Source organism: Macaca mulatta, chromosome 19 (assembly GCF_049350105.2).
Source record: "Macaca mulatta isolate MMU2019108-1 chromosome 19, T2T-MMU8v2.0, whole genome shotgun sequence".
NCBI lineage: Eukaryota > Metazoa > Chordata > Mammalia > Primates > Cercopithecidae > Macaca > Macaca mulatta.
The window spans coordinates 13351247-13370782 of NC_133424.1; the positions used below are offsets into that span (position 1 = coordinate 13351247).

The 19536-nt window shown below is 53.7% G+C and overlaps 3 protein-coding genes across 3 annotated transcripts; 2 read left to right on the top strand and 1 right to left on the bottom strand.

Moving 5' to 3' along the window:
- Positions 1-1253: 1253 nt before the first annotated feature.
- PRDX2 (peroxiredoxin 2) lies at positions 1254-6788 on the bottom strand. The gene is given in 6 exon segments (NM_001261257.1): positions 1254-1590; positions 4792-4922; positions 5104-5226; positions 5844-5997; positions 6093-6204; positions 6674-6788. Coding segments are annotated over 5 exon segments (597 nt in total). The 5' UTR covers positions 6196-6204; positions 6674-6788; the 3' UTR covers positions 1254-1504.
- On the top strand, positions 6780-9553 carry THSD8 (thrombospondin type 1 domain containing 8). Its single transcript, XM_077977915.1, has 2 exons — positions 6780-7153; positions 9348-9553. Exons 1-2 carry the CDS (start codon positions 7006-7008, stop codon positions 9545-9547), a joined length of 348 nt encoding a protein of 115 aa, XP_077834041.1. The 5' UTR covers positions 6780-7005; the 3' UTR covers positions 9548-9553.
- A 1754-nt stretch (positions 9554-11307) lies between these two features.
- RNASEH2A (ribonuclease H2 subunit A) lies at positions 11308-19470 on the top strand. Its single transcript, XM_028839802.2, has 8 exons — positions 11308-11723; positions 11931-12002; positions 12129-12255; positions 12360-12447; positions 15074-15211; positions 15320-15407; positions 19020-19143; positions 19265-19470. Exons 1-8 carry the CDS (start codon positions 11597-11599, stop codon positions 19401-19403), a joined length of 903 nt encoding a protein of 300 aa, XP_028695635.2. The 5' UTR covers positions 11308-11596; the 3' UTR covers positions 19404-19470.
- The last annotated feature ends 66 nt before the right edge of the window (positions 19471-19536 follow it).

The window sequence follows — 19536 nt, forward strand, 5'->3', positions numbered from 1 at the left end:
GCTGGAGTGCAGTGGCTCGATTTCAGTTTACTGCAACCTCCACCCACAGGATTCAAGCGATTCTCCTGCCTCAGCCTCCCAAGTAGCTGGGTCTACAGGCGTGCATCATCATGCCAGGCTAATTTTTATTTTTATATTTTTAGTAGAGAGGGTTTAATCATGTTGGCCAGGCTGGTCTCAAACCGCTGACCTCAGGTGATCCGCCTGCCTTGGTCTCCCAAAGTGCTGGGATTACCAGTGTGAGCCATCCCGCTCAGCTGAGAGCAGCTCTTAAATGGCAAAATTTTTGTAGCCAGGTGAGCCTGTGAAAGAACAGCAGGAAGCCAGCGTGTCTGTAATATGAGTGAACCACAACAGGGCAGATATTTAGGGAGACTGAGCAGGGGCCTTGGGGAGGAGTGTAGATTAAATTCCAAGGGCGATGAGTGACCCTTAGAGGGTATTAGGTGGGTACCAGCATTAATAGTGGATCCATGGATTAAATGAGCATATTAGCCCTGTTCTGTAGGAGGAAATTGGGGCATAGAGTAACAAAACTACTTGCCTGAACGCACACAATATTAAACTGCACCCCTGGGAACCCTGCCTTGCTGCTAATACCTGCCTCCTAGCCTAACTGCCACCCTCCCACCCCAGGGGCAGACAGGCAATCTTTCCAGCCTGGGGTGGGGCAGAGCTCACAGCAGGGACTCTGCACTCTGCACGTAGCTCAGGCTCTCATTCTTGGTTCTGCTCTTAAGACTGGGTCCCCACCCTCTTCCCCATAAGACTATACTGGGCTGGGTTCCTTCCAGCTCGAGGAAGCCATCTTAGGAACTAGGAACTGGGCCCCACACAGGGGTCTCGGCCCCCAGCTTCACATAACTCATCACCTACAACTTTTACCACGTGCATAGTGATCTGGGTTTGCAGTCCTATTTTACTGTTGAAGAGACCCAGAGACGATCACAGCTCTTAAATGGTATTTGAACCCGGGCTGGCTGGTGACAAAATGTGGGCGCTGCCTTGTATGGCCAGATTTCTGGATGTAGGGCATCCTGGGATTTGCAAGGGACAGAGGCATGCCCTACTCCTCGGAAACCGCCTTGAGCGCAAGGAAGAAAAGAGTAGGCACTGAGCATGTGATAAGACCGCCACCGTGTGGCGAAGATGAGCAACCACAGGGTCAGTTTCCCAAGCCTGAGCCTGGAGAAGGGAGGGTGTTGCAGGGGAGGACGAAAGGAGAGAGCACATCAACACAGATTTACACCTGTCCCTAATACTTTATTGGTCACCTCTAGGCCTGTGTGCAGCTGGGTGGGCTCGGGGGAGGGCGTCACTATTCAGCTCCTAGGTGGAGGCATGAGAAGGCCTTGGCCTAGCCCTCCAGGGTCCCAGACTGTAGGGTTTGGAGGGGCAGGTCTGGCCTTTCTTGGGTCAGCACAGGGCACCCAGGTGGGGGCACAGGTGGACACCCAGCACAGGCACCTAGGTAGGGGCACAAGCTTACTATCCGTTGGCTAGCCTAATTGTGTTTGGAGAAATATTCCTTGCTGTCATCCACGTTGGGCTTAATCGTGTCACTGCCAGGCTTCCAGCCAGCGGGACAAACTGTGGGAAGACACAAGGATGCGCATGAAAGCTACAGCCCCAGGTTCAAGGTGAAGCAAACAAGGGCCTGTGTTGCAGAAGAAAATGCTGTAAGTGGTTCAGGCCCAGGAATGTGGATATTAAGAGAAGCCCTCCAGCCGGGCGCTGTGGCTCACGCCTGTAATCCCAGCACTTTGGTGGGCGGATCACGAGGTCAGGAGACCGAGACCACCCTGGCTAACACAGTGAAACCCTGTCTCTACTAAAAATACAAAAAAAAAAATTAGCCGGGCGTGGCGGCGGGTGCCTGTAGTCCCAGCTACTCAGGAGGCTGAGGCAGGAGAATGGCGTGAACCCGGGAGACGGAGCTTGCAGTGAACCAAGGTGGTGTCACTGCACTCCAGCCTGGGCAACAGAGCAAGACTCTGTCTCAAAAAAAAAAAAAAAAGAGAAGCCCTCCAAGCCCAGTTCAGTATTTTTCTTTTTTTTTTTTTTTTTTGAGACAGAGTCTTGCTCTGTTGCCCAGGCTGAAGTACAGTGGCATGATCTCAGCTCATGCAACCTCTGCCTCCTGGGTTCAAGCGATTCTCGTGCCCCAGACTCCCAAGTAGCTGGAATTACAGGGGTGCACCACCATGCCTGGCTAATTTTTGTATTTTTGGTGGAGACCACGTTAGCCACGCTTATCTTGAACTCCTGATCTCAAGTCATCTGCCCATCTTGGCCTCCCAAAGTGCTAGGATTACAGGTGTGAGCCACCATGCCCAGCCAAGTTCAGTATTTTCTCTTTTTCTTTTGAGACAGAGTCCTGTTCTGTCACCCAGGCTGGAGTGCAGTGGTGTGATTTCGGCTCACTGCAACCTCCGTCTCCTGGGTTCAAGCGATTCTTCTGCCTCAGCCTCCTGAGTAGCTGGGACTACAAGTGCCCGCCACCACGCCCTGCTAATTTTTTGGTACTTTTAGTAGACAGGGTTTCACCATATTGGTCAGGCTGATCTCAAACTCCTGACCTCAGGTGATCCACCCCCCTTGGCCTCCCAAAGTGCTAGGATTACAGGCGTGGGCCACTGCGCCTAGCCAAGTTCAGCATTTTTTAGTTGGTGTGTTTCCTACCCTTAATTCTTAAATTTCTTTTTGCCACCCACCTCTCCTTTTTCTTTTTTTTTTTTTTTTGAGACGGAGTTTCACTTCACTCTTCTTGCCCAGGCTGGTGTACAATGGCACGATCTCGGCTCACTGCAACTTCAGCCTCTCAGCTTCAAGTGATTCTCCTGCCTCAGCCTGCCAAGTAGCTGGGATTACAGGCATGTACCACCACGCCCGGCTAATTTTGTATTTTTAGTAGAGACGGGGTTTCTCCATGTTGGTCAAGCTGGTCTCGAACTCCCAACCTCAGGTGATGCACCCTCCTAGGCCTCCCAAAGTGCTGGGATTACAGGTGTGAGCCATGACATCTGGCTTCTTTTTTCTTTTTCTTTTTTAAGAGATGGGTTATTCCTATGTTGCCTAGGCTGGACTCAAACTCCTAGGCTTAAGCAATCTTCTGCCTCACTCTCCAGAGTAGGTGGAACTACAGGCATGAGACAGCATCTTCCTGTCTTTTCGGCCCCTTTAACCCCATCTTTGTCCCTCTGCCCCACCCCTACAGGTTTTGTTATTGTTTTTTTTGTTTTTTGTTTTTTGTTTTTTTTTTGAGATGGAGTCTCACACTGGGCCTGGGCTGGAGTGCAGTGGTGCGATCTCGGCTCACTGCAACCCCCTCCCGGGTTCAAGCAATCCTCCTGCATCAGCCTCCCAAGTAGCTGGGATTACAGGCACCCACCACCATGCCCAGTTAATTTTTTTGTATTTTTAGTAAAGACAGGGTTTCACTATGTTGACCAGGCTGGTCTCAAACTCCTGACCTGTGATCCACCCGCCTTGGCCTCCCAAAATGCTGCTGGGATTACAGGCGTGAGCCACTGTGCCCGGCCTGTTTGTTTTTTGAGACAAGGTCTTTTTTTTTTTTTTTTTTTTTTTTTGAGACGGAGTCTCACGCTGTTGCCCAGGCTGGAGTGCAGTGGCGCGATCTTGGCTCACTGCAAGCTCCGCCTCCTGGGTTCCCGCCATTCTCCTGCCTCAGCCTCCTGAGTAGCTGGGACTACAGGCGCCTGCCACCGCGCCCGGCTAATTTTTTGTATTTTTAGTAGAGACGGGGTTTCACTGTGGTCTCGATCTCCTGACCTTGTGATCCGCCCGCCTCGGCCTCCCAAAGTGCTGGGATTACAGGCTTGAGCCACCGCGCCCGGCCTGAGACAAGGTCTTGCTGTGTCACCCAGGCTGGAGTGCAGTGGTGTGATCATAGCTCACTGCAGTCTCGACCTCCCAGGCTCAAGCGATCCTCCGGCCTCAGCCTCCTGAGTAGCTGGGACTATAGGTATGCTTCACAAGCCAGGCTAATTGTTGCCCAAGCTGGAGTACAATGGTACGATCTCGGCTCACTGTAACCTCCGCCTCCCAGATTCAAGAGAACTCCTGCCTCAGTCTCTCAAGTAGCTGGGATTACACGCACATGCCACCATGCCCAGCTAATTTTTTTGTGTTTTTTTTGTTTTTTTTTTTTTTTTGAGACGGAGTCTCTCTGTGTCTCCCAGGCTGGAGTGCAGTGGCGTGATCTCGGCTCACTGCAAGCTCTGCCTCCCGGGTTCACGCCATTCTCCCGCCTCAGCCTCCCAAGTAGCTGAGACTACAGGCGCCCGCCACCACGCCTGGCTAGTTTTTTGTATTTTTAGTAGAGACGGGGTTTCACCATGTTAGCCAGGATAGTCTCGATCTCCTGACCTCGTGATCCACCCGCCTCGGCCTCCCAAAGTGCTGGGATTACAGGCTTGAGCCACCGCGCCCGGCCAATTTTTTTGTGTTTTTAGTAGAGACGGGGTTTCACCATGTTGGTCAGGCTGGTCTCGAACTCCTGACCTCAGGTGATCCACCCGTCACAGCCTCCCAAAGTGCTGGCATTACAGGCGTGAGCCACTGAGCCCAGCTCCTTTGTCCACCTTGGTTGAATGTCAGGGGTATTTGTCTTTTACCACACTAGAAACTTCCTGCAGACAAACCCCTGAGCTGAATCTTCTTTGGGGCCCTAACACCCATCTGGACAGGTCAGAGGACAGGCAGTGAATGTTTGCATGAGTGACAGAGGCACTGAGTATGTACCCATGTGTCATGTGTGTTTCTGCTCACCTTCTCCATGCTCGTCTGTGTACTGGAAGGCCTGGACCAGCCGCAGAGCCTCATCCACGGAGCGTCCCACAGGCAAATCATTAACAGTGATCTGGCGAAGGACACCCTTGCCATCGATGATAAATAGGCCCCTGAAGACATCAGGGTTCCCAGTAAGGAGCTGGGAGCTCCCACTGCCAGAGACAAGGAAGGGACTACCAACCACCCGCTGCTAGCCACAGGGCTGGGGGCAAAGAAGACATTGTACCGGAGTGGTTCCAGCTCCACAGGAATGGGGGGTCTCCATGAGCCGGGCTGAGGGTCCCACAGTACCTGTAGGCAATGCCTTCATCTGTTTTCAGCACGCCGTAATCCTCAGACAAGCGTCTGGTCACGTCAGCAAGCAGGGGGATGTTCAGGGGGCCCAAGCCTCCTTCCTTCCGGGGGGTGTTGATCCTGGGAGTAGAGGAGATAGAGTTGGGGCCTCAGGATGCCTGGTACAGCCGGGTCCTCACCCTGTGGGCCCAATGTGATAAGCACTGGAGGCCAAAGATAAGGGGCTTTAAAGTAGGCTGCTGGGAGCCTCACCCACCCCACCCTGGGTTGGGTACAAGGACTTCCCACAGCTGGGAAGACTAAGCTTGAGAGGCCACACTCCAGCTAAGTGGCTTCACATGTGCTTGTAACTTGCAGCATCACCCAGGAGAGAGCCCGTGTTAAGAGTCCCCGTCCTCCTCTAGCTGTGTCATGGGGTACAGCTCTTCACTTAGGTGAACCCGAGTTTCCATCTTTATGAAATAGGGCAGCACAGCCTCCCCCCCGGGAACTAGTAGATAGAGCAGATAAAGTTGCATCTGAGTTGCATCTGCAATTCTATGTGCCAAACAACTAGCTCAACTAGCTGCCAAATGCTAATTACTGCCATCCTTAAAAACTTGGGCGGCAATATTTCCATTATTTTCAAGATGGGGAAACGCAGGTTCCAGAGATTAAGCAATGGTCATGAAGCCACACAGCTCGGACCCGAGGGTGTGAGCTTAGCTGCAACCTCCTTCTCTGGCCCCTGCTCATACCAAGCCAGGTGGGTGAACTGAGAATCCACCGAGACGCCCAGCACTTCGCAGCCCAGCTTGCGGAAGTCCTCGGCACGGTTGCTGAACGCGATGATCTCCGTGGGGCACACAAAAGTGAAGTCCAGAGGGTAGAAAAAGAGGACCACGTACTTCCCTGGGGAGGAGGGACCAAGAGGAGTTAGGGCCCAGCCTCTCTCATGCACGGCCCCGCTTCTGCTTCTACCTGGGTCCGCTCCGGGCTGCGCTCACCTTTGTAGTCCGACAGCTTCACCTCTTTGAAGGCGCCGTCAACCACGGCTGTGGCCTTGAAGTCAGGGGCTGGCTTTCCGATGCGCGCGTTACCGGAGGCCATGACTGAAAGCTGAGACCCCTGTCCGGTCAGTGCGCCCGGGAAGACCCTTTGTCCTCCCACCCCAAGGTCGCGCTGCGTGCTGGGCCCTGTGACTGAGTCAGCACGGCGGAGGCGACAGCACCAACCCTCACCCTCCCGGGTACCGGGTCTGCGAAGCCCAGAGGCTGCCGGAGACCCGCCCTCCTGACCAGAGCACGAGTGACCCAGCCACTGCCACTAGCACCCCACGAGCGAGTGGGCCGGAGCGCGGTGTCGCAAGCCCCAAGTCCAGAAGGAGACAGTGAGGCCCCCTCGAGCAGGGGGCGGGGAACAGGGCGATCGGGCCTGCACTGCAAGGCTGTGGCCTCGGTTTCCCCCGCAAGGACAAAGGAGGCCACTACAGCGGATGGAAAACAAAGGCGGCCAGCACTGAGGTCAGGATCCGGCCAAAGCAGCTTGAAGGGGGTCCTCCCGCCAGGTGCACTCTGTGTGTCTATACCTGCGTGGGCAAGGGCTAGACGCACGGACGATCACACGTGTGGACCCGCGTTCTCAGCGCCAAGTGAGCCCTGGGCCGCGAAGCCTTTTATGCCCGGCCCGAACCAAGATGTGCGCTGCGCAGGGGAGGGAGCAAACGAGCCGAGCGGTCGGGTCCACTGCACCCTCAGGTGCGGGGGAGCGTGCGGCCGAGTCCATGCGCCTGCGGGAGCCGGGGGGAGACGTGTTGCCTTCGGCCGGGACCACTGCACCGGCTCGCGGGGGTAATGCGGCCGCCGCAGACTCCGCGCACAACTCTGCCTGCGAGCGCGCTGGGTGCCGTTGGAGTCGGGCATGGCCCGGACCCCGGCGGCGCTGCTGCTGGCGCCTCTGCTACTCCTGCCGCTGGCGACCCCTGCCCAGGTCTACCAGGACTATCAGTACTTCGGCCAGCAGGGCGAAGGTGACACCTGGGAGCAGCTGAGGCTGCAGCATCTAAAGGGTAACCTCAGGCGGCGGGGGTGACGATGTCCATAGGCTCCCCGTTGCCCTACTTCTCCTGCTGGCTGCAAAGGGACCTTCCTCCGCGGGCTGCAAATCTCCACCCAGCTCTGCACTGGAGGCGTCCCCTTGGGCTGGTTACTGTTCTCTGAGGCTCGGTTTACTCTTGGATACGTTGAAATAGATACTGCTTTAAAGCAGCTCCCAGGGGAAGAGGGTGTGGGTAGGACATTGAAGCTGTCACTCGGGGATAGGTGCCAGGAAGGGCAGAAGCAGAGAAAGAAGGGGGCGGGCAAGCTTGGGAAGTCAGAGAGGGTCCGGTTGCAGAAGACCCGTGACCAGTGCTGCGAGAACGACAAGCGAAAACCCCAAATGGAAAGATTTGGGGAAAGAATGTCCAAGAAAGAGGGAATAGCAAGTGCCAAGGTGAAAAGGCCTAAAGGAGAAATGGGAAGAGGTCGGTGAGATGTGGCAGAGTGGGTGTGGGAGGGTAGCAGGTGTCAGATCTTGGTGAGCCGCGAGTTGGGATAAGATCGGACTTGGAGGCCTGGCGCGATGGCTCAAGCCTGTAATCCCAGCACTTTGGGAGTCCGAGACGGGCGGATCACGAGGTCAGGAGATCGAGACCATCCTGGCTAACATGGTGAAATCCCGTCTCTACTGAAAAACACAAAAAAACTAGCCGGGCGAGGTGGCGAGCGCCTGTAGTCCCAGCTACTTGGGAGGCTGAGGCGGGAGAATGGCGTAAACCCAGGAGGCGGAGCTTGCAGTGAGCTGAGATCTGGCCACTGCACTCCAGCCTGGGCGACAGAGCGAGACTCCGTCTCAAAAAAAAAAAAAAAAAAAAGAAAAAAAAAAAGATCGGAGTTGGGATAAGATCTGTCTCATAGGGGAAAGGGGCAGATTCAGTAAAGAGCTGTTTGAAGTGATCATAGTGGCCGGCGAGGTAGCTCACACCTGTAACCCAAGCACTTTGGGAGGCTGAGGTGGGAGGATCCCTTGGTCTCAGAGACCAGTCTAGCCTGGCCCACATAGCAAGACTCCATCTTTACAAAAAAGATTTTAAAATTAGCCTGACCTGATGGCCTAGCACTTTGGGAGGCCGAGGCCGAAGGACTGCTTGAGCCCAGGAGTTCAAGACCAGCCTAGGCAACATGGAGAGACCCCCTTCTCTACAAAAATAAATAAATAAATAAAAACAAAAAATAAATTAGCCTGCCATGGTGGCATGAGCCTGTCCCAGCTACTCAAGAGGGTGATACAGGAGGACCATTTGTGCCAAGGAATTTGAGGCTGCAGTGAGCCATGATTACGCCCTTACATTCCAACCTGGGTAACAGAGCGAGATCCTGTCTCAAAAAATAAAAATAAAAATAAAAAATAAAAAATAAACCTGATCATAAAAATTTGGTTTGTATATGCTAGCGCAGCACCAGGAGATTTACTTACCTTCATTCTGTCAATTATGCCATTTATCACTTGATAGTCCTGCTGGTCAGTTGGCATTGTGCCTGCTTCAGGGCCATGGTCACACCCCTGAAGACAGAAGTCAGCATCAGATGGCGGGCACCAAGGATGTTATAGGACACTCACAACTGTGCAGGCTGGCACAGCCTGAAAGTGTCAGGTTGTAGTTCCTCTGAGCCACTTACCCTGTGTATGAGCTTGGAAGGTTGGCTTGCTGTCTCTTGGTTTTCCCACCTGAGACTCATGGAAAGATTAAATGAGGCCAGACATGGTGGCCGGCTCACACCTGTAATCCCAGCACTTTGGGAGGCTGAGATGGGAGTATCACTTGAGCCCAGGAGTTCCAGACCAGCCTGGGCAACATGGTGAAGCACCATCTCTGCAAAAAATTAGCCAGGCATGGTGGCATATGCCTGTAGTCCTAGCTACTTGGGAGGCTAAGGTAGGAGGATTGCTTGAGCCCAGGAAGTTGAGGCTGCAGTGAGCTGTGACTGTGCCACTGCACTCCAGCCTGGGCGACAGAGCGAGACCCTGTCTCAAAAAAAAAAAAAAAAAAAAAAAAAAATTAAATGAGATAGTCTACGGGGGAGTGTCTGGCATAGAGGCAGAGTCTAGCGAATATGCGCTTCTCTTATTTGTTAGTATCTTTATCTTTCTTCCTCTCTGGGGGAGGAGATTGGGAGTAGGCCGCCTCCACGTAGGTCTTCACCTCTGCCCTCCTTCTCTAGAAGTCGAGGACTCAATCCTTGGCCCGTGGGGAAAGTGGCGGTGTCTCTGCGACCTGGGCAAGCAGGAGCGCAGCCGCGAGGTAGTCGGCACAGCGCCAGGCCCAGTTTTCATGGACCCGGAGAACCTGATCCAGTTAGGACCCTGCCGGCAACGGGATTGTCCATCCTGCAAGCCCTTCGACTGCGACTGGAGGCTCTGAGCCCGAGTGAGAGAGGGGCCCAGAGGACGCCGGGCCGGGGCAAGCCGCGGGGCCCAGGGTGGGCGCGGAGGGAGGACGTGCGGTGCGTGGCGGGTATGAAGTGAATTTGGGGAAGGGAGAACTGGGGCTCCAAGTCTTGAGTGACTTGAGGCTGATATGGTTAGGCGGAAGCTGAGTCAGGAGCCGAGAGCCCCGCTGATATCTAGGGAGAAAGGCAGAAATATGGAGGGGGCGCTGGGCGCTAGGACTCACCCCTGTAATTCCAGCATTTTGGGAGGCCAAGACAGGCGCATCTCTTGAGTCCAGGAGTTCAAGACCAGTCTGGGCAATATAGTTGAGATCATCTCTCCATAAAAATGTTTAAAATTAGACGAGCGTGGCGGCACATGCCTGTGGTCCCAGCTACTCGGTAGGATGGGGAGGGAGGATCGCTTGAGCCTGGGAGGCAAAGGTTACAGTGAGCCGAGATCGCTACACTGCTATCCAGCCTGGGAAACAGAGTAACACCCTGTCTTTAAAAAAAAAAAAAAAAGTGGAGGGGGAGGCGCAGAGGAATAAAAGGAGATAAAAAGACAATGAACTAGGACCCTGAGGAAGGGGCATGAGCCTGGTAAGGGGCGGGAACCCACAGGCAGAGGACATAAGCCCCAGTGAGTCCAGGGAATAGAAGAAGTGTGGAGGCCAGGCACTGTGGCTCAGGCTTGTAATCCCAACACTTTGGGAGGCGGAGGCGGCCAGATCACTTGAGCCCAGGAGTTTGAAGCCAGTCTGGGCAACATAGTGAGACCCCGTCTCTACAAAAAATACCAAAAATAGTTGGGCATGGTGGTGTGGTGTGCACCTGTAGTCCAGCTGCTTGGGAGACGGAGGTGGGAGGGTCGTGTCAGCCCAGGAGGTGGAGGTTGCAGTGAGCCAATATCGCACCACTGCACTCCAGCCTGGGCAACAGAGAGAGACCCTGTCTAAAAAAAAAAAGGGGGGGGTGTCGGGGTGGGGGTGGGGACGTTCATTCTAAGTTAGGAGGAATGAGCTTCTATATAGTGGGCACAGACCCTGAGCAGGAGTCCACTGAGGTCTGTGATCTCCAATGGGGGTGGGGAAGGCTTGGCCTGAATGAGAGAGAGGGTAGGAAGCACAGATCCTGCAGGGAGTGGGGGTGGGCTGAAGGCAGCAACCAAGAGAGGGAGTTTGGGGACTCCAAATCCAAAAGCCTGAGTTTAGTGGAAGCGGGGCTACCTGGTTCAGGGGACTTAGAATGTGTACAGAAGAAGGGACTGCAGGCCGGGCGCGGTGGCTCAAGCCTGTAATCCCAGCACTTTGGGAGGCCGAGGCGGGTGGATCACGAGGTCAGGAGATCGAGACTATCCTGGCTAACATGGTGAAACCCCGTCTCTACTAAAAATACAAAAAACTAGCCGGGCGTGGTGGCGGGCGCCTGTAGTCTCAGCTACTTGGGAGGCTGAGGCGGGAGAATGGCGTGAACCCGGGAGGCGGAGCTTGCAGTGAGCCGAGATCATGCCACTGCACTCCAGCCTGGGAGACACAGCCAGACTCCGTCTCAAAAAAAAAAAAAAAAAAAAAGAAGAAGGGACTGCGAGTACAGGGCCTGAATCCAGGTGGAAGTCGGGGACGCAGTGATGCGGGGACCCGTGTCCTGGGACAGGGGTGATATTTGACCCTTAGTTCCCCATTAGGTTGGGTCTTCGAAGCTGCGTCTCAGTTTCCCTTTTATTTCCCCTTTTTCCCACCGGCCAACGCAGGCGGGGCCCCAGAGACCGTGAAGCAGAGCTTGCAAAGTGACCCGGTCCACCGAATTCCCCACGCTGAGTGTTCGGCCACAGTCCTTCGGGACTACAATTCCCAGAAGGGCGCACGGCAGCGGCGTCGGCGTCGGCTGCGTAAGCGTCCACGGCCGTGGGAGCGACAGGGGCGTGTTCTGCCCGCGGATTGGCCGGAAACAGGCGCCACTGCAAGGCCCGCGGAAAACGCGCGCCGAGACCCGCTCCCGCGGTGTTAGTTCTTGCAGCTGGTGGCGGCGGCCGAGGCGGCATGGATCTCAGCGAGCTGGAGAGAGACAACACGGGCCGCTGTCGCCTGAGTTCGCCTGTGCCCGCGGCGTGCCGCAAGGAGCCTTGCGTCCTGGGAGTCGATGAGGCGGGCAGGGGCCCCGTCCTGGGTGCGCACCTAGGGCCAGGGAGGGGAGGGGCGTGGTACGGGGGATGAGGGAAACGGGAGTCGGGATTGCACCGCACCAGGGGAGGGGATGTGGTCGTGGTGATGGCACCCAAAGAAGCAGTGATGGTAGAACAGGGATGGATGGCAACTTTCACGGGCTCAGTGATTGGACCCCGGCTGCGAGAAAACTGACACCCCTTCTCCCCAGGCCCCATGGTCTACGCCATCTGTTATTGTCCCCTGTCCCACCTGGCAGATCTGGAGGCCCTGAAAGTGGCAGGTGAGCCCGAGGTGTGCTTCTGGGGAAGGGATTCCCGAGTATGTGCAGGGGCAGGTGAGAACTGAAAGGGGAGGACAGGAACTGGGAGAAGCAGCTGTTCCACTTCTCTTCCAAACCTCCTTCCAGACTCAAAGACCCTATTGGAGAGCGAGCGGGAAAGGCTCTTTGCGAAAATGGAGGAGAACAGGGACTTTGTCGGCTGGGCGCTGGACGTGCTATCTCCAAACCTCATCTCTACCAGCATGCTTGGGCGGTGAGGGGTACCCGGGGGGGGGCTGTGGGAGAGGGGCAGCCAGCATGGGCTGACTGGGCTTTCTTCCTAGAATGAGGTTAACTGGGCTCTGTTCCCCACCACAGAGTCAAATACAACCTGAACTCCCTGTCACATGATACAGCCACTGGGCTTATACAGTATGCATTGGACCAGGGTGTGAACGTCACCCAGGTGAGTTAAGTGTTGAGTTGTCCCCATTTGGTCATCGCAGGATAAACTGGCGACAAAACAGGAGTTCCAGACTGCAGTGAGCCATGATCATGCCACAGCACTCCATCTTGGGTGACAAAGAAAGACCCCCCTAACCCAAAAATAAAAATGGAGGCCAGGCCCAGTGGCTCACGCCTATAATCGCAGCACTTTGGGAGGCCGCAGCGGGTAGATCACCAGAGGTCAAGAGTTCGAGACCAGCCTGACCAACATGGTGAAACCCCGTCTCTACTAAAAATACAAAAATTAGCTGGACGTGGTGGTGGGCGCCTGTAATCCTAGCTACTCAGGAGGCTGAAGCAGGAGAATCGCTTGAACACAGGAGGCAGAAGTTGCAGTGAGCCAAGATTGTGCCATTGCACTCCAACCTGGGCAACAGAGTGAGACTCTGTCTCAAAAAATAATAATAAATAAAAATAAACTAAAAATAGGAGGCTAGGCACGGTGGCTCAAGGCTGTAATCCCAGTGCTTTGGGAGGCTGAGGCAGGCAAATCACCTAAGGTCAGGAGTTGAAGACCATCCTGGCCAACATGATGAAACCCTGTCTCTACCGAAATCGCTTGAACCCGGGAGGCGGAGGTTGTAGTGAGCTGAGATCGTGCCATTGCACTCCAGCCTGGGGGACACAGCAAAAAATAAAAATAAAAGAAGTAAATGTGGGCAAAAACGTGCAGTGGGCAGATTCAGCATCAGATACGTCTGGAGTGCCTCAGGCATATTCCTTGCTACTGTTGATTTCGTGCTCCTGTTTCTGCCCTAAATGTGTGCCACACTGAGGACCACAGTGTAGCCCCTAGTCCCATCTCCATCTAATCTCTCCCTCATCCTAAAGGCTCAGTCTGCAGAACAAATCCCACATGTGTCTCCCTGCTACCTCTGTCCTAGCCCAGGACACCCCCCACACCCTGGACACCTGCTAAGCATCGTCTCTCATCCCCCACCCTCCTGTCCCCTCCAATCTGTTCCCCATGCAGCAACAGAAGGTAGTCTTTTTGAAATGCACATCTCCTGTGGCTCACACCTGTAATCTCAGCACTTTGGGAGGCCCAGACGGGCGGATCACGAGGTCAGGAGATGGAGACCATCCTGGCTAACACTGTGAAACCCCGTCTCTACTAAAAATACAAAAAATTAGCTGGGCGTGGTGGCAGGTGCCTGTAGTCCCAGCTATTCAGGAGGCTGAGGCAGGAGAATGGCGTGAACCTGGGAGGTGGAGTTTGCAGTGAGCCGAGATCGCGCCACTGCACTCCAGCCTAGGCAACAGAGCGAGACTCCATCTCAAAAAAAAAAAAAAAAAATGCACATCTCAACATTTAGTTTTCCGATCACAGTGGAAATTAAATCAGAAAAATTTACAGTCGAGTGGGGGAGAATTACATTAAATTACCAGAGAAAAACATAAATCAGCATTGCCTCGAATGCTCTCAGTGAAAGAACGGACCATTTTGAGAGAATAACAAGGCAAAATAACCTCGACGTAGGAATTGTATGCTGGGTGTGGTGGCTTATGCCTGTAATCCCAGCAGTTTGGGAAGCTGAGGTGAGCAAATTGGTTGAGGCCAGGAGTTCCAGACTAGCCTGGGCAACATAGCAAGACCCCATCTCTACAAGATGAAGAAAGAAAGGAATTATAGCAAGGTAGGCCTTGCTGAGGAGGGACCTGAGGATCAGGTCCAAATGCAGAGCTGGCGATGCAGTAACTGGCATAGACAGACAAGGGACCTACCCGTGGGGGTTCAGGGCCTAGCCTGGGCAGAAAAATGTTTAGCTGGTAAACAAAAAATAAAGGTGGTTTCTGAAAACAGTACTGCTGTGGAGATACCACTTTCCCCCAGCAGCTCTTGACCCCTCTCTTCGGTGCTGTAGCCATAGACCCCCGTGCAAGGGCCCAGCATCATGGACCTGGTCCCAGCTCAGGGCCTTTGTACTGGCTGTTCTCACACCTAGAGCCCTCTTCCCCAGATCTCTGCACGGTTTAGTTCCTCACCTCCTTCAAGCCTTTATTCACCACTACACCTAGCTAATTTTTTATTTTTTGTAGAAACGTGGTCTCCATATGTTGTCCAGGTTGGTCTCGAACACCTGCCCTCAAGTGATCCTCCTGCTTTGGCTTCCTAAAGTTGGGATTACAGGCGTGTGCCAACGCACTCTACCACTTTTTTTTCTAGTGTTTTCTGCCACCTCAGTTCCTAGAATAGTATCTGGCATGCAGTAGGTGCTAAATAAGTGTAGAGCAGATGCAGCATGATCAGAGGAAGCCTCTTCAGGAGGTGATTTTTTTTTGTTTTATTTTATTGTATTTATTTTATGTTTTTGTAAAGATGGGGTCTCACTGTGTTGCCAAGCCTGGTCTCAAACTCCCAGGGCGATCCTCCCGCCTCAACCTCCCAAAGTGCTGGGATCACAGGCGTGAACAACGTTGCCTGGCCTGGGAGGAGATGTTTGAGTTGAAATCCCTGATTGATTCAGCCTGGGGACGGGCTGTGAGAAGAGGATTCTGGGTAGCAGGAAGAACGTGCCAGGGCTGTGAGGCTAGAGCATTGGTACATTGTTTGTTCAATTAATATGTGTTTGTTGCCGTGGCAGGTGTTTGTGGACACTGTAGGGATGCCAGAGACATACCAGGCGCGGCTGCAGCAAAGTTTTCCCGGGATTGAGGTGACGGTCAAGGCCAAAGCAGATGCCCTTTACCCAGTGGTTAGTGCTGCCAGCATCTGTGCCAAGGTCAGTACCCTAGTAGCCATCGCCGGCTTCCAGCATCCCACTATATAAGGGCCAGGCATGGCCACCACGGGGGAGGAGGGAGATTCCAGGTGGCTGTCTTGCCCACAGGTGGCCCGGGACCAGGCCGTGAAGAAATGGAAGTTCGTGGAGAAACTGCAGGACTCGGATACTGACTATGGCTCAGGCTACCCCAGTGGTGAGCAGACAGTGACCATGGTACTAATGTTGAAATGGCCAGAGCTGAGCACACTTCTGAGGTTTTCTTTTCTTCCTTTCTGTCGTTTATCATTTTATTTTGCTTATTTTTTGTTTCTATTTTTTATTTTTATTTATTTATTTATTTATTTATTTTTTTTTTTTGAGACGGAGTCTTGCTCTGTCGCCCAGGCTGGAGTGCAGTGGCGCGATCTCGGCTCACTGCAAGCTCCACCTCCTGGGTTTACGCCATTCTCTTGCCTCAGCCTCCCAAGTAGCTGGGACTACAGGCGCCCGCCACCTCGCCCGGCTAGTTTTTTGTGTTTTTAGTAGAGACGGGGTTTCACCGTGTTAGCCAGGATGGTCTCGATCTCCTGACCTTGTGATCCGCCCGCCTCGGCCTCCCAAAGTGCTGGGATTACAGGCTTGAGCCACCGCGCCCGGCCATATTTTTATTTATTTTTTGAGACAGAGTTTTGCTCTTGCTGCCCAGGCTGCAGTGCAATGGTGCGATCTCACCGCAACCTCCACCTCCTGGCTTCAAATGATTCTCCTGCGTCAGCCTCGCGAGTAGCTGGGATTACAGGCACGTGCCACCACGCCCGGCTAATTTTGTATTTTTAGTAGAGACGAGGTTTCTCCAGGTTGGTCAGGCTGGTCTTGAACTCCCGACCTCAGGTGATCTGCCTGACTCAGCCTCCCAAAGTGCTGGGATTACAGGCGTGAGCCACCGCGCCCAGCCTATTTTTGTTTTTATAAAAATGGGGTCTTGGTCGGGCGCGGTGGCTCACGCCTGTAATCCCAGCACTTTGGGAGGCCGAGGCGGGCGGATCACGAGGTCAGGAGATCGAGACCATCCTGGCTAACACGGTGAAACCCCGTCTCTACTAAAAAAAAAAAAATGCAAAAAATTAGCCGGGCGAGGCGGCGGGCGCCTGTAGTCCCAGCTACTCGGGAGGCTGAGGCAGGAGAATGGCGTGAACCCGGGAGGCGGAGCTTGCAGTGAGCCGAGATCGCGCCATTGCACTCCAGCCTGGGCGACTAAGCGAGACTCTGTCTCAAAAAAAAAAAAAAAAAAAAAAATGGGGTCTTGTCATGTTGCCCAGGCTGGTATCAAACTCCTGGAGTCAGGCAGTCCTCCCATCTTGGTCTGTCAAAGTGCTGGGATTACAGCCATAAGCCACCACCCCTGGCCCTTTTTTCCTTATTTTTTTAAAGAGATGGGATCTCCCTATGTTGCCCAGCCTGGTCTTGAACTCCTGGGCTTAAGTGATCCTCCTGCCTTGGATTTCCAAACAGCTAGGATTACAGGTGTGAACTACTATGCCTGGCTGGAGGTTTTCTAAATTGTTCTGGTCACCCTACTCCACAGCGAAAGAGGCCAAGTGTTAGACAGTGGTGCCATTTGTTCATGGCCACACAGCCAGTGAGTGACGGAGCTGGGTTCCAGGCCATAGGATTGCTGCTGTCTTCCCCGCTTCCCACTTTACTGTCTCTCTGGAGCCCCAGTGATGAACTGAGACCCACGGTGGGCATCTGCCCCTTTGTTAAGGGGAAGGGGACCAGGCGTGGTGGCTCATGCCTGTAACCACAGCACTTTGGGAAACTGAGGTAGGAGAACCGCTTGAATCCTTGAGTTCAAGACCAACCTGGGCAACATAGCGAGATCCCCATCTCTATAAAAAATTTAAAAAATTAGCCAGTTATAGTGGGGCCCACCTGCAGTCCCAGCTACGCAGGCTAAGGTGGGTGGGTTGCTTGAGCCCAGGAGTTTGAGGCTGCAGTGAGCTATGATTATGTCACTGCACTCCAGCCTGGGTGACAAGGTAAGAGCTTATGTCAAAAAAAAATAATGTTAGCCGGGCGTGGTGGCTCACACCTGTAATCCCAGCACTTTGGGAGGCTGAGGCGGGTGGATCCCTTGAGTTCAGGAGTTCGAGACCAGCCTGACCAACATGGTGAAACCCCATCTCTACTAAAAATACAAAATTAGCTGGACATAGTGGCACACGCCCGTAATCCCAGCGACTCGGGAGGCTGAGGCAGGAGAATTGCTTGAACCTGGGAGATGGAGGTTGCAGTGAGCTGAGATCACACGATTGCACTTCAGCCTGGGAAACGAGCGAAACTCCGTCTCAAAATAATAACAATAATAATGTTTAATGACAGGCTGGGTGAGGTGGCTCATGCCTGTAATCCTAGCATTTTAAGAGACAGAGGCAGGTAGATCATGTGAACTCAGGAATTCAAGACCAGCCTGGGCAATATGGCAAAACCCCATCTCTACAAAAGATACAAAAATTAGCCAGGTGTGGTGGTGCACACCTGTAGTCCCAGCTACTTGGGAGGCTGAGGTGGGCGGATGGCTTGAGCCTGGGAGGCAGAGGTTGCACTGAGCTGCGATCATGCCACTACACTCCAGCCTAGGTAATAGAGCGAGACCCTATCTCAAAAAAAATAAAAAGACTGGGCATGGTGGCTCACACCTGTAATCCCAGCACTTTGGGAGGCTGAAGTGGGTGGATCACCTGAGGTCAGGAGTTTGAGACCAGCCTGACTGTCTGATACTGTGAAACCCCATCTCTACTAAAAATACAAAAATTAGCCAGGTATGGTGGTGGATGGCTGTAGTCCCAGCTACTTGGGAGGCTGAGGCAGGAGAATCACTTGAACCTGGAAGGCGGAGGTTGCAGTGAGTTGAGATCACACCACTGCACTCCAGCCTGGGCGACAGAACAAGACTCCATCTCAAACAATAAATAAATAAATAAAATAGGCTGGGCGCGGTGGCTCAAGCCTGTAATCCCAGCACTTTGCGAGGCCGAGGCGGGCGGATCACGAGGTCAGGAGATCGAGACCATCCTGGCTAACCCAGTGAAACCCCGTCTCTACTAAAAAATACAAAAAACTAGCTGGGCGAGGTGGCGGGCGCCTGTAGTCCCAGCTACTCGGGAGGCTGAGGCAGGAGAATGGCGTGAACCCGGGAGGCGGAGCTTGCAGTGAGCCGAGATCCGGCCACTGCACTCCAGCCCGGGCGACAGAGCGAGACTCCGTCTCAAAAAAATAATAATAAATAAATAAATAAATAAAATAAAAATGTTTAATCACTTGTTCTTGGAGGTCAAGGAGATGTCTCAGAGGCAGTCTCCCTGCACTGCCCTTTGAGCAGTTCTTGGCCAGGTAAAGATCCTGTGGCAAGAAGGTGCCTCAGACAATAGGAGGTGCCCCAGGTACTCCGGAGGAAGCCTTAGAAGAGTGGCAAGGAGGCCAGGCGCAGTGACTCACCCCTGTAATCCCAGCACTTTGGGAGGCCGAGGTGGTTAGATCACGAGGTCAAGCGATTGAGACCATCCTGGCCAACATGGTGAAACCTCATCACTACTAAAAATACAGAATTTTGCTGGGTACGGTGGCGTGTGCCTGTAATCCCAGCTACTTGGGAGGCTGAGGCGGGAGAATTGCTTGAACCCGGGAGGCGGAAGTTGCAATGAGCTGAGATGGCACCACTGCACTCCAGCTTGGGGACAGAGTGAGACTCCATCTCAAAGAAAAAAAAAAGAGTGACAAGGAGCTTGAATGTTATGGACTGTCACCATTGCCCACCCTACCCCAGATCCCAAGACAAAAGCGTGGTTGAAGGAGCACGTGGAGCCTGTGTTCGGCTTCCCCCAGTTTGTCCGGTTCAGCTGGCGCACAGCTCAGACCATCCTGGAGAAAGAGGCGGAAGATGTTATATGGTGGGTGTCATGGATGTCCTGGGGGTGCTATCGGGAAGGAAAGAGGGAGGCCAGGGTTCAGCCCTGCCTGAGATGGTTGCTCCCCATGGAAGTGGTCACTGTTATCACCTCTCTCCCACAGGGAGGACTCAACACCCGAGGATCAGGAGGGACTCAGGAAGATCACATCCTACTTCCTCAATGAAGGGTCCCAAGCCCGTCCCCGTACTTCCCACCGATATTTCCTGGAACGTGGCCTGGAGTCAGCAACCAGCCTCTAGCAGCTGCCTCTACTCGCTCTACCTGCCTTCCCAACCCAGACATTAAAGTTTTTTAAGGAGAACCGCACGTAGGGGATGTACTTTTGAGACAGAGGTGAGGTGGGAGTGTGCTCTGCAGCCGGGTCCAGCTATT

Excerpts from the sequence above, each read along its gene's own strand:
- THSD8 (XM_077977915.1), top strand. The coding sequence starts at position 7,006 with ATGGCCCGGACCCCGGCGGCGCTGCTGCTGGCGCCTCTGCTACTCCTG. Across the intron at positions 7,154-9,347 it reads GAGGCTGCAGCATCTAAAGG|AAGTCGAGGACTCAATCCTT; the intron begins GTAACCTCAGGC and ends CTCCTTCTCTAG.
- RNASEH2A (XM_028839802.2), top strand. The coding sequence starts at position 11,597 with ATGGATCTCAGCGAGCTGGAGAGAGACAACACGGGCCGCTGTCGCCTG. Across the intron at positions 12,448-15,073 it reads AGGGTGTGAACGTCACCCAG|GTGTTTGTGGACACTGTAGG; the intron begins GTGAGTTAAGTG and ends TTGCCGTGGCAG. Across the intron at positions 15,408-19,019 it reads TGGCTCAGGCTACCCCAGTG|ATCCCAAGACAAAAGCGTGG; the intron begins GTGAGCAGACAG and ends ACCCTACCCCAG.